Here is a 13,805-nt window from a genome sequence, read left to right on the forward strand (position 1 = left end):
CATCGCAAACGGTGATTCTGAATTTCTCTTCACTATATTTTGATGAGATATTAGATGGCATTTGAATCGTGCTGTATTGGAGGTGGGGAAGGAGACTAAAAATGTGAAGCCATATTGGTTGGATTTAAATAATATTTGTTTGAAAATTTCCCTTTTTGAACATAAAGTGAAAATAACCATATTTTTGTTCATGTTTAGGTAGTTGGTGGCATGACCTGGTGCATCACTACTTGCAGCTTTGACATTGATGTTGATCTGTTGTTTCAGGAAAACTCTACAATTGGTCAGAAAATGTAAGTTGATACAGTGTGAACCATGGTTTGGCATCTCATATTGTAAAAAAATTGATACAAATCACCATCCTGTTTATACATTTGAAACCTGTACAGGGGATCAGTTTTACTGAGAAATTTCCTGTTTTAGGAGACCACTTCTCAAAGGTTTCAGAGGAACAGCCGTGTTAGTCTGTATTCGCAAAAAGAAAAGGAGGACTTGTGGCACCTTAGAGACTAACCAATTTATTCAAAGACTCCCATATATTTAGTATAATTCAGTTCTCTGTCTCTTGGAGGACGATGCATGCTAATTAGTTGTGTTTGCTGAAAACAAGTTTCATTGTAAATCGCCTTTGGTCCTCTTTTGTGGTCTCAAACTCAGAATTGCAAGCATCAACCAATAAAATCTACAGCATGACATTGTGGTCTAAGCCCTTGTGAAAGGGAAGTCACTCACAAGTACCCCAAACTGTGGAGGAAGGGAGGATGGAGCCCAAAGTGGCTTCGTTCTGCTGTTGCCACCTTGTATCAGACAGCATCTGATTGCCAGCCAGCCAGTCCTTGCATTGTAGAAGGTTGTAAAATTAGTCAATGGCAGCTCTCCTTAGAAGGGTAATGTGACATTTTTAAAGTTCAGTATGTTTCTTGATAAACCTGGGACATTGTAGGTCACAATTAAAATTTGCAGGAAGTAACTAAGGAAGGACAGTGCCAGGCAAGTTGCATTAAAAGCCCATTTTTCCACTTCAGATAAGTGGAATATAGTTTCAGCTACTATGTCTGCCTTTGTGTTCCCCTGTTGATTTTAAGTGATGTTTACAATCATGTTACTTTTAAAAAACATGTTATTTTTCTCCCCTGTTGCTTTGAGAGACATCCACGTCACCAGGGGAAATGAGCTATACATAAAGTACTCTTAAATACACAAAAGAAACAGAAAATAGAGATGAATATATTTTTCTTCTTGTCTCTTATAAAAATCTTAGGTATTCGTTTTAACTCTAGCAGGACAAAAAAATTCATTTGTCTTTAAAAGAAAAAGTCATCCTTGATACTGTTGTAATGAAAACATTTTAGTTGATTTTTTAAAAAAAAAAAAAATTAATTCAGAGAAGTTTGAATTTAAACATTCCCCTGGAGTATTAGGAACTCAAAAAATAAAGCACTGTGCTAGTCTACAGGAATCAAAGTGAAACTTTATAGTCTGTTTTTGTTCTAGCTGAAGAAAATGCAAAAAGTAAACAGTGAGAAAATAGCAGAAATTGTTATAACAGAGTACTATTTGGATGTTTAATAATCTAAGGTGTTAGTAGTATAAATAAGGATATTTGTTTTTTAAAATATATTGTTCATTTTTTTAAACTGTTAGTGTGTCTCAACATTTCCATGCAGCTCTCAGAGTGATGATAATAGGGGTTAATTAGCAAGTATTCTGTTGATGATGTCCAGTGCATATTTTGCCAGCTCTTATTAGGCAATGTTCTAATAATAAAAATCTTGGGTCAGCTATTATAAATGTTATCGAAATAAGTACGGAAGCATAAATTAATATCAGTTATATTTGTTACATGATTTCTTATCACTCTGTTGGACAAAAATACTTTAAATGGATTGCATGTACTCTTGGCTTATACATAGAACACTATTGCATCTCATTAATACATTGACAGTGGAAATTACATCACATGGTGAGCCATCTATAAGAGGAATTACAAAATTCTCATTCAACTATTTCTCTTCTAATCAACATTGGCTCTTCAGGCACTATCCCCAATTTCTGGATCTTTTCTCTTCTCCATCCCACTCTCTCCTATCCCTCTGGGCAATTTTCCTTCAAAACATCAGCAGCTCTTTAGGATGACAGTCTCTGCCACTGATGTCAGTGTCTGGACACTCATTTTTTTTTTTCCTTTGGGGGACAATATATCACATCAGTGACTCTTAAGTTGTTGTCTGTAAAGATTGACTTCCTGAGCATGAGCACCAATTCATTGTATGTCACCTTAATTCTTTTAGGTCAGGAAAGTACGCTTTATTCTGAAATCCGTGACAAAACTCCTGTTAATTCAGTGGGTGCAAGTTTGAACCCCAATAGAGTTATCCCCCTGTTAAACTACCTTTCACTTTAACAGCACTTTTATGCGCTTCAGAAGGACATAGTTTCTCAGCAAACTGGATTATATATACTCCAGCTGATTAGACTTTGTACATGTAAGCAGCATTCTTGGTAGATATTTCACTTTCACAGGTTTCAGAGTAACAGCCGTGTTAGTCTGTATTCACAAAAAGAAAAGGAGTACTTGTGGCACCTTAGAGACTAACCAATTTATTAGAGCATAAGCTTTCGTGAGCTACACGAAAGCTTATGCTCTAATAAATTGGTTAGTCTCTAAGGTGCCACAAGTACTCCTTTTCACTTTCACAATATTCTAGCTAGTTCACTTTTTTGTAGGAGAGGGCTCTTAATTAGTAACAACAGCAGAGATCCACTCAGACAGTTTTAAGTTCCAGATTTTTCATCCTGAAGTTGAACTTTGTTTGATAAAATATATAATTATGTTTTAAAGTTACTCTCTAGCTTTGAGCAGTTAAATGTATGTGCATCATAATGGAAACATATGTATAAAATAGATATCCCTCACGATCATGCGTGCACTGAATCTGATCAGCCTAAGATATTATAAAATTGATGTTGAGTAATGGAAATTAAGAAACAAGCAATTGTCTTATTAATTTAAAAAAATACAACTTCACAGCTGTGCTCATAAAAAAAAAAAAAAAGTGTTGTTATCCAGTTTCAGCCAATAGAGGGCACATTCAAACTACTACGTAATTTGGAAATTAGTATCCTAGGACCAACATGGCTACAACAACATTGCATATTTTGGAAATGTCATTCTTTAAAATTTAAACAATTTAATTGTATACACTTTGATATTTTTCTTTTAAAATAGTGCCTTAACAGAGAAAATTGTGTCTGTCTTGCCAAAAATGAAGTGCCCCCATCGTTTGGAGCCACATCAGATCCAGGGACTGGATTTCATTCACATATTCCCTGTTGTACAGGTAATAGCTTTGCTGTGCATCACATTTATGTATGTATGTGTGTATGTATTTATTTATTTAACAAAGCAAAAGCCTTAAAACTTACATAGGAATATTAATACCTGTGTGACTGCTGAACTTTATACCTTCTGCAAGTTTGTTCTGCTTTGGAATGAAATATAAGGTTAAAAACTTTTTTTTTAAGGGTAAATATTTTAAAAGACCTGGATGTCTTTATATAAAATGGAATTGTAAAGCACTCTCTGACCAACATGAAGAATAAAATTGTCTGGATTACCTACATCATTGAGCTGGATTCTGCATGCAATAGAGTCTGCCAGTTGGAAGAAATATTGCTTTAGGATCTGCTAGTGTGTTTTTTTTTTTTTTTTTTTTTTTTGAGCCCATGTAGGGTCCTGGTGAAGTCAAATATTCCTTGCAAAGTGTAATAAATATATGGAATAAATTATGAGGAAAGTGGCTTAAAACAGAGGGTATAAATGAGATTAAAAGACACTCGGGGTTTTTTTGTTTTGTTTTTTTTGTTTTTGTTTTTTTTAAAGTGGTGGGGATCAGAGGGGTGTAAAGAGAAAAAAGAAAGGAAAGAATTAAAAATGGGGGGCGGGAAGGGTCAGCCTGCTTCTGCTCAGAAATTCTTTAAAGATGAACAGCAAAGGGAAAATAAGAAACTCGCATCAGCAACAGTGATGCCTCCCTTCATCAGCAGAGGAATTCAGATAATGCAACAGGCTTTTAGTGGAATAATTTAGCGCAAAGGGTTTAGTCCAACGCCCACTGTACTACGTGGAAAGGCTACTGTGGACTTTGATGGGCATTGGGTCAGGTCCTAACTGTTATTGATGTTGGGGAGTATGGGAATTCAGGACCTGTTGTGATTTTTGCCTCTGGTTTTCCCAGACTCCAGTCTCACCGCACAAGATTTTATTTCCACCACCAACCACTTTAAAACAATATTTGCACAGACAATTGGCTAAGCTTGTCTCCATGAGAAAACAAAAACTGTCCTCCTAAAGTGAACAGAGCAACAAACTTTTTTTTTTAAGTGCTATAAATGTATGTACAATAGCTCTGTATTTTAACTTTGATACCTGCATTTCCAAAATGCTGAGCTGGGATGTAACCACTGGAAGGAATGAGTTCACAATGGAAAAACTAACCATTCCTAAGCAGTGGGAAAGTCACCACTTATATTTCCTTGAGAAGACAGTATATTTCAGAATTATGTGACTACCAGGTTGTGTTCCTGATCAGTGTTTGGCCAAGTTTAAGAAAGCTTTCTTATAAGAAAATGGTTTATTTTTGTTTTGTGTTTTTTAACATCACTTGCTGATTTTCAAGCTGGTGCATTGTCCGAAGGGTCCTTTATGGACTTCTTGCTGCTCTGAACATCTATGTCTGTCAATCACACACGGCCAGGATGCTGTACCCTTTTATCTCACATGGGGATCTAGCTGTGCTGGTTTGTGACTTTATCATCAGCGGGCTACTGATGAGGTCACATGACAACTACAGTTTTGGCGTGGCCTTCCACTTTGGTTAGACAAACTGTGAAGAGCACATGACATAGGCACTGTACATGTGATGGTGACTCCCTACCCAATTCTCCCAATCAAATTCAAGATCCTGATTCTTATCTGTGAACCCCTGAAAGGGCCAGTCCCTAGCTATTTCAGAGGCATGATTTGAGGACTTCAATAGCTCAGACGTAGGTTAGGGGTTTGTTACAGGAGTGGGTGGGTGAGATTCTGTGGCCGGTGTTGTGCAAGAGGTCAGACTAGATCAGAGATGGGAAAACTACGGCCCGCAGGACCATCCTGCCCGGCCCCTGAGCTCTTGGCCCAGGAGGCTAGCCCCCGGCCCCTCCCCTGCTGTTCCCCCTCCTCCACAGCCTCCGCTCACTGCTCTGCTGGCCCAATGCTCTGGGCGGTGGGGCTGTGAGCTTCTGGGGCAGTGCAGCTGCAGAGCCCGGCCTGATGAGGTGCTCTGTGCTGCGTGGCTCGGTTGCTTGTCCTGGTGCAGCCGCGGCGCCAGCCACCGGTGCTCCAGGCAGCGCGGTAAGGAGGCAGGGAGCAGGAGGGTTGGATAGAGGGCAGGGGAGTTCGGGGTGGTGGTCAGGGGGCGGGGGTGTGGTTAGGGGGTGGGGAAGTCAGGGGGCAGGGAACAGGGTGGTTGAATGGGGGCAGGAGTTCTGGGGGGCAGTCAGGAAGGAAGGGGGGGTTGGATGGGGTGGCGGGGGGCAGTTAGGGGTGGGGGGGCCTGGAGGCAGTCAGGGGACAGAGTGGGGGGTGGATGGGGCAGGAGTCCCTGGGGGGCCATCAGGGAACAGGGGGGTTGGATGGGGCAGGGGTCCTGGGAGGGCTGTCAGAGGGCGAGAAGTGGGGGGGGGAGTCGGATGGGGGTGGGGGCTGGGCCATGCCTGGCTGTTTGGGGAGGCACAGCCTCCCCTAACAGGCCCTCCATACAGTTTCAGAAACCTGATGCGGCTCAGGCCAAAAAGTTTTCCTGCCCCTGGACTAGATGATCATAAGGGTCCCTTCTGACCTTAAAGTCTGAGTCTTCACCACCTTACTGTGTTGTGACAACTATGATAGATGGGGATATAACATGTTACAGTCTCAAGGGCTCATTGGCAGGGAATTCTGTAGCTAAAGTCCTACCAATGGAGATCAGAATGAGTCTGAGTCTCTCCGTTGTTTAGGGTTCAGTGTTTTTCTTGAAGTCTCCCGTTGAAAGGGATTGAAGCAAGAGCCTGACAAGCAGAAATGATGCGTTCTTTGGAATAAGCGCATCTATGTGTGCTTAGATGTTGCTGTGATGAGTGCATTAGAAATGCATAGATAAGGAAAAATAGATCTTGTTCTGGAAGGAGTGATTAGGATTGAAATATTTCAACTCCCCCACCAGTACTTGGCCAAATTTGTACCAACACCCCACTCATAGACCCATGGTTGTAGTATCACACCCAATACTGTTGTCCATACAGTTTTGCATTCCTTTGTTAACCCTCTACTTTCAGTTGTTTGACAACACGATTGCGTCACCTTAAACTTGATCTGTTGTTCAGGCTGTCAGCTGAGCCCAATGTTAAAATCTATTTCACTGATTTGTGTGCGTATTTAAATGTCAAAAATAGATTTTGTTGGTTCTGTGTTTCACTGGCATGTTGTCCTTAGTGAGCAGCTGTTGGGGTGAGGGTACATATTTTCAGCTGAGCCCTGGAAAATGGAAGATTTATGGTGGAAAACCTAAGCCCAAACTGTGGCAGCATCCACATGGTGCAGAGGTGGTTGATGAGCCTGTAGTTATCAGTTCTGGCAATTGGAGATTTGGGGTTACGTCCCTGACCGTCTTGGCTAATAGCCATTAATGAATCTATCCTCAATTAATTTATCTAATTCTTTTTGACCCCAGTTATACTTTTGGCCTTCACAACATCCCCTGGCAACAAGTTCCACGGGTTGAATGTGCGTTGTATGAAGAAGTACTTCCTTCTGTTATAAACCTGCTATCTGTTAATTTCATTGGGTGTTCGTGTGTTATATAAAGGGGTAAATAACACTTCCCTATTCACTTTCTCCTCACCGTTCATGATTTTGTAGGCCTCTATCGTATACTCCCTTAGTTATCTCTTTTATAAACTGAACAGACCCTGTCTTTTTAATCTCTCCTAATATGGAAGCTGTTCCATACCCCTAATCATTTTTGTTGCCCTGTACTTTTTCCAATTCTAATATATATTTTTTTAAGGTGGCTGACCAGAATTGCACGCAGTATTCAAGGTATGAATGTACCGTGGATTTATACAGTGGCATTCTGATATTTTCTGTCTTATCTATCACTTTTCTAATGGTTCCTAAGATCTCTTTCTCGAATGGTAATAGCTAAAATAGACCTCATCGTTTTGTATGTATAGTTGGGATTATTTTTTCCAATGTGCATTATTTGCACCCATCTGCCATTTTGTTGCCCAGTCATCAAGTTTTGTCAGATTCCTTTGCAACTCTTTGCAGTCAGCTTTGGACTTAACTAGCTAGAGAATTTTGTATCATCTGCAAACTTTCCCACCTCACTGTTTATCCCCTTTTCCAGATCATTTATGAATATGTTGAACAGCACAGGTCCCAGTACAGATCCTTGGAGGACTCCGCTATTTACCTCTCTCCATTGAGAGAAGTGACCATTTATTCCTGCCCTTTGTTTCCTATCTTTTAGCCAGTTTCTGATCCATGAGAGGATGTTCCTTCTTATCCAGTGACTTCTTACTGCTGTTCTGACTTTTCCCCCAACATATCTTGTCTGATACGTCTGTTCTTTCTATAGTTCCAATTAATTTGCCTGGTAGTGAAATCACACTTACTAGCCTCTAATTGCCAGGTATGCCTCTAGGGCCTTCTTAAAAATCAGCATTACATTAGCTACCCTCCAGACATCTGGTACAGAGGCTAATTTAAGCAATAGATTACATACCACAGTTATCAGAGTTAACAGCCGTGTTAGTCTGTATTCACAAAAAGAAAAGGAGTACTTGTGACACCTTAGAGACTAACCAATTTATTTGAGCATAAGCTTTCGTGAGCTACAGCTCACTTCATCGGATGCATGCTGTGGAAAGTGTAGAGGATCTTTTATACACACACAGCATGAAAAAATACCTCCCCCCACCCCACTCTCCTGCTGGCAATAGCTTATCTAAAGTGATCACTCTCCTTACAATGTGTATGATAATCAAGTTGGGCCATTTCCAGCACAAATCCAGGTTTTCTTCTACACTTTCCACAGTATGCATCCGATGAAGTGAGCTGTAGCTCACGAAAGCTTATGCTCAAATAAATTGGGTAGTCTCTAAGGTGCCACAAGTACTCCTTTTTTTAATACCACAGTTAATTTACATATGTTTGGGTAATACATCTGTTTGTGAGAGCCAGTTCAGTCTTTTAGTACAATTTCATTCCTTAATGATGGAATTACTGTTGCACCATCAACACAAGCAAGAGAGTAGTGTTTCATTCCATCTTTGGTCTAATCATAAAGCACTATGAGACTTTGGTCAACACAGCATAGAACTTCCTGTAGGATCAGAGCCTTATATACTAAGGAATAACCAATGTTACTCATGTCACTGAATGCGCTACTGGAAGGTACTTGGACACCAAGGTGAAGAGGTTGGTATAAGAACCTATAGAGAATGTTATTTTTTTGGACACATGGCTTAGATGACCAAGAAAGAGGCCGAGCAGGGTAATTCATTATTATTTTCATAGTATTAGATTCTTAAATCTCATTGAATATTATATGAAAGGTGGGTTAGTGTACAAAGATGTCCTTATGATGTTCCATCAAGTATTGGCATCATTTCTAAATCTAAGACACTGTGTAGATGTCATGCTATCTGGACTGGCTCACGACCATGGCTGCCTCAGGATAGACTGTCAAAAGCAGGATAGATGCCCCAAATTGGTAGTGTGTTCTATAATTATATTTCACCAATCCAGTAACAAATGTGAACTCCTGAAGTATAATCCTCTTATAATGGAGTCGCAGACAGTCCCTTTAGACACTGCAGTCTATCTTGCCACCCAGGCAAGCTGTATTATGTGATAAATGGTCACTTAAACCAAAAATCACAAATATTCCAGGTTACACCCAGTCCCAAGATCTCACACCAAAGACAATGCTGGTAGCCAATTCTATAGTAAACTAACTAAGTGTATTAGGTAGGAAAAAAAAATGAGTTATTGAGAGGTTAAAGCAGGTAAAATATATGTACAGGTAAGTCAGTCTGTAATTCCAAAGACATAGTAATCTGCCAGTTTCCCAAAAGTCTAGTTATAATCCCTGCATTCTAGGCATTTGGGGGGAAGAATATAGAGAATGTGTTTCAGGAACTGTTTTGTATAAAAAGCTAAAACATTCTAGTCACTAGCTTGATGTTTTGTGGTTAAACTGTCCCACATAGGTTTCTTAGGTTTTATTTTATATTTTGCTTTTTGGACTGAGATTGAGTGAAATCTAAATATTTGAATTAAAAAATAAATCAATCCAGCCAAAATTCCAATGAATATTTCTAGTAATTGTGTTGACTTCCTTGGCTCGTTCTAAATCAACTTTGACAATTGGCTTTTCATCTCGGGTGGGAGAGGCAATGGGATTTTGAACTCAGCATTTTTTCAGTAATTATCACTGATTTGGAAAATCCATGAGAATAAATGTACAGTGAGAATTTAAAAAGTTCTTAGTGAAATCGCAGACATGAATATATGGGACAAACCATATGTGACTATATCTAGTTCTGCAATGCATTATTATACAAACAGTGTTGCTCAAAAATGTGCTAGGTGTCTCAGAAAACCTAGAAAGACGGTCATTGCCTAAAGGAATTTACAAACTAAGGCTCTGGTTCTGCATTGTGATTTACTCTGGGGGACTGCTGCACCTACACAGAGACCTGTTAAAGTCAATGACGCATGTGGTTCATAGTGTAGGATCAGGGCAGTCACTCTGTCCCCACTCGTTCAGTCATGCTTGTCTGTGTGAAGTCCACTTGACTGCTGTTAGCAAATGTCTCCAATAGCCAGAAATGGGACACTGGATGGCGAAGACTCTGTGTTACTACAGAGAATTCTTTCCCAGGTGAGTCTTGTCCACATGCTCAGGGTTTATCTGATCACCATATTTGGGGTTGGGAAGGAATTTTCTCCCAGATCAGGTTTGCAGAGACGGGAGGGTGGGAGCGTTCCGCCTTCCTCTGTAGTGTGGGGCTCAGGTCACTTGCTGGTTTGAGCTAGAGTAAATGGTCAATTTTCTGTAGCTTTAAGTCTTTTAAATCAAGATTTGAGGACTTCAGTGACTCAGAGGTTATGGGCCTATTACAGGAGTGGGTGACTCAGGTTCTGTGGTCTGCGATATGCAGGAGGTCAGACTAGATGATCATGATGGTCCCTTCTAGCCTTAAAGTCTGTGGGGTGTGGGAAGGCCTGGGTTACAGACACAGTATGTATGTTGCTTAGTTTATCACCTCTCTTGTTGGTTCTGTTGAATTTTTAATATGTAAAAAATAGGGAAGATGAAGATAATAAAATGGCTAATGTTATTGAGCTATTTATGGAGTAAATCATTGAGTTGTCACATGTCCACAAAAACTGAGTTTTGAAATATTTGTTTCACAAACAAAAATACTTAGAAATAAGTTGTTGAATAATAGTATCAATTTTTTCTTTAGTGGCTGGTGAAACGTGCAATAGAAACTAGAGAAGAAATGGGAGACTATATTCGCTCCTATTCCATATCCCAGTTTCAGAAAACTCGTAGTTTACCAGAGGTAAGACCTAGCTAAAGCTTTTTGTTTTCTCTTAAAATATGTCTGTACATACATGGAGCTTTCTCCTCAGCTGCTGTAAATCTTTGTACCTGCATTGAAGTTGATAAAACTGTGCTGATTTACCTTAGCTAAGGATCTGGCCATGATTTTTAGTCTATAACTGGATGGGTCTAACTATGAGGATTACTGTTAGAAAAGCAAGTAAACACCAGAATCTAAATTGAAGGTCCATCTGCGTATATCAGGAGGAGATGAATCCTTGTTGGCCCCAAATGGTTCATAAGTATGATTTTATCAGCCTTCGCCTAGAGCCACCTCTATCTCTGTTTCAACCCGGAAAGTGACAATATCAAATTGTTATGGTTGCAACAGCTCTGGGCAAAATATCTCTGATAATTCTGGTCATATTAGCCTGGAGGTTGAGATATGTAATATGTCCTTTTCTGAACAAATCCATTGAGACTAGTTCTCTGTAGGTACATAAGCTATCTTCACAAAGGCTCATAGAAATGAAATACTAAGGCGTTTACCGTTGTGTAGCAGACTATTTTTGCTTAAACTGTGGAGCAGAATTCTAGTGTGATGGGCTGATTTGCTGTGCAATCCCTTTTTATTTCTCTGAGGTTGTGAAACTACATCTCTGAATATGTAACTGAAAACTTTATACCCTCTTGCCCATGTTCCCCTACTTTTCAGCGGAACTTGTTATGCAATTATAGTATTCCATTGCATTGTCTTTGAAGAAGTATGAGTTTACAAACATCAAGATACATCTTTCACCTGCTCATTTTAATTGGTTGTCTGAGGTTAGTGTTTTGTTGTCTTTCCATAGACCATTTGTGCTAGGAATATTATGGACATCTAGAGTTAGACCTCCTTTTCCATTCTGGGGAGATGCAGTTGCTATATCAGGTTTGGTTTGGTTAACCAGTGAGACTGCTGATGCAGACTTGCATATGTCTGAAATTTTCAGAGGCCACTAAGGGAGTTAGGTGCACAAATCCCATTGATGTTCATTCAGAGTTGGACTCCTGAACCCCATAGCTTCTTTGATAATGCTGGATGAGTGGTAACAAAAGAGAGATTAAAAATCTCAAATGTCTAAACTACAATGATAGATTCACTTCCTTAAATAGCTGTGTTTTGAATACAGAATTGTGAGAGGAAGGATGGTCCAATGGCTAGGATGATAGGCTGCAACTGGGGATACCTGGTTTCAATTCCCTGCTCTGTTACAGATACAGACTTCCGATGTGACATTAGGCAAGTCACTGAGCCTCTCTCTGCCTCAGTATCCTCATTAAAATGGAAATAATAAAGCTGACAACCCTCCTTCCCAAACTGAAATCTAAATATTTATTGAAACACTTATTTTCCTCTGCAATAAGTCCATGTTAATTTGCACTGCAATTTCACCAAGGGTCCCCAGTCTTGGGTAGGACCCCATTGTACCAAGTGCTATACACACGCAGAGCAAACAGACTGTTGATGCAATTGTAGAGTTAAGTGTACTTAACTGAATAATTGAGCAGCTCATTTAGGAACCAGTTTACAAGTCTGCTTGCTAAATGCATTAGTGTTGTTGAAGCTTAAGCTCAATTTTTTTGGTTTTTAATTGTCAATTAATTGTCTTGCAGGATGACGAGTTTATGCAACGGAAAGAGAAGGCTATGAAAACAGTTACCAATATCTTTGTAAGTATAATATATTGAGCTTTTATGATCAAGCTTCAAGACCTTTTTGTGAATAATGAAATGTGATATTTAATTCTAATTAATGCAACTGCTATTGGGTTTTCTCATGAGGAGGTCCCAATTAGGTGCTGCATGTCAGATCTCGTTCTCAGAAAGGGTCATAGATGCCAACATTTCACATTAGAAATCTTTAGGTGTATAATCCACCACCGGCATATCAGTTGCTGCTGCAGGAAGTCTCTCTTTCCATGCCATCAGACAAAAATCACAAAATGGCACATACACCATTAAAACTCTAGGAAACGAAAACATTCATTTGAAACTGTCAGAAACAGGAATAATTTACCCTTAACATGAACTAAAATGGAAACAAACCCGAAATTAAATGTATTAAAACGAATTTAAATCTCAAAACTTGTTTACAATGTAACTACTTGCTATAACTAACAACCAAAATATGAGCACTACCTGCAAGTTATGCCTACTAGGCAATATTTTTTCCTTGGTGCATTCAAGCTCTTGAGAGCCAATAGTCTTTTCTTTTTCTCCCTCTTTAAACATATAGCTTCTAACCCTTCAGATGTCAAAACTGAAAAGGAAGCTGCTGTTATCAGAAACCATGTTAGTGCAAATTATGTTACGAATCAGATAATGCCACCAGGGATTAGTATATCATGTGTACTTTAATTTGTCATTCTGTCTTACCTGAATTAAAATGTCTAGATAGCAGGTAGGCATCTCTGTGCTCTTGTTTGCTGAACAATTTGTGCTCTAATCTGACGATCCATTTACTTTCAAAATCAGCAATTTGCTTCACTTGTCCTTGATGCTCTCTCTAAATTCATAGGCCAAATTTTTGAAAAATGACTAGTGATTTTGGTGACCTCATTTTTGGGGTATTCAAATAAACCCTGCAGAGAGGCCTGATCTTCAGAAAATGGTAAGTACCTGCCCTCTGGGGAGGAAAAAAAAATAAAAAAAATTCCCCATTAAGGTAGGTGGAGCTGGGTACCCAGAAATGGATGACCCCCAAAATGACAGTCAGCTTTGAAATTCTTGTCTGTAAATTTTAAGGCCACTATGATGATCTAGTTGGTTGCCTGAATAAAACAGACCAAAGCACTTCACACAGTAATTCCTGCTGCATTGATGGGAATTATTCTTCCCTGCTACATAAATCAACATTTCTGAGGCAAATAAGAAGTGGTTAAACTAGAGCATATATTTTAGGAAGGGATCCAATCTAGATTAAAAATCTCGAAATGGTGGTCAATGTATCACTTCCCTTGACAGTCTGTTCCATGGTTAATTACCCTCCCTGTTAAAAATGTTAATTACATTCTGTCTAAATTGACCCCTCATCTTTCTTTGAACTACTAGCTGTTATTATGGTGACCCTTTGAGTAACTCCACTCCAATAGTCCATACTTCATATGAAGCTGGAAATTAACT

The 13,805-nt window shown here is 39.3% G+C and overlaps 1 protein-coding gene across 2 annotated transcripts in view; it reads left to right on the forward strand.

Annotated features, from left to right (window-relative positions):
• Positions 1-13,805, forward strand: part of CCDC93 (CCC complex scaffolding subunit CCDC93) — a 103,543-nt gene that overhangs the window by 3,930 nt on the left and 85,808 nt on the right. For both annotated transcript variants that reach the window (XM_073305251.2, XM_073305252.2), the window contains exons 3-6: positions 199-293; positions 3,230-3,341; positions 10,561-10,659; positions 12,297-12,353. In XM_073305251.2, coding sequence (XP_073161352.1) covers positions 199-293; positions 3,230-3,341; positions 10,561-10,659; positions 12,297-12,353 — 363 coding nt within the window. The remainder of the gene's footprint in view (positions 1-198; positions 294-3,229; positions 3,342-10,560; positions 10,660-12,296; positions 12,354-13,805) is intronic.

This window comes from Lepidochelys kempii, chromosome 11 (genome assembly GCF_965140285.1).
Source record: "Lepidochelys kempii isolate rLepKem1 chromosome 11, rLepKem1.hap1, whole genome shotgun sequence".
In the NCBI taxonomy this organism is placed as follows: domain Eukaryota; kingdom Metazoa; phylum Chordata; order Testudines; family Cheloniidae; genus Lepidochelys; species Lepidochelys kempii.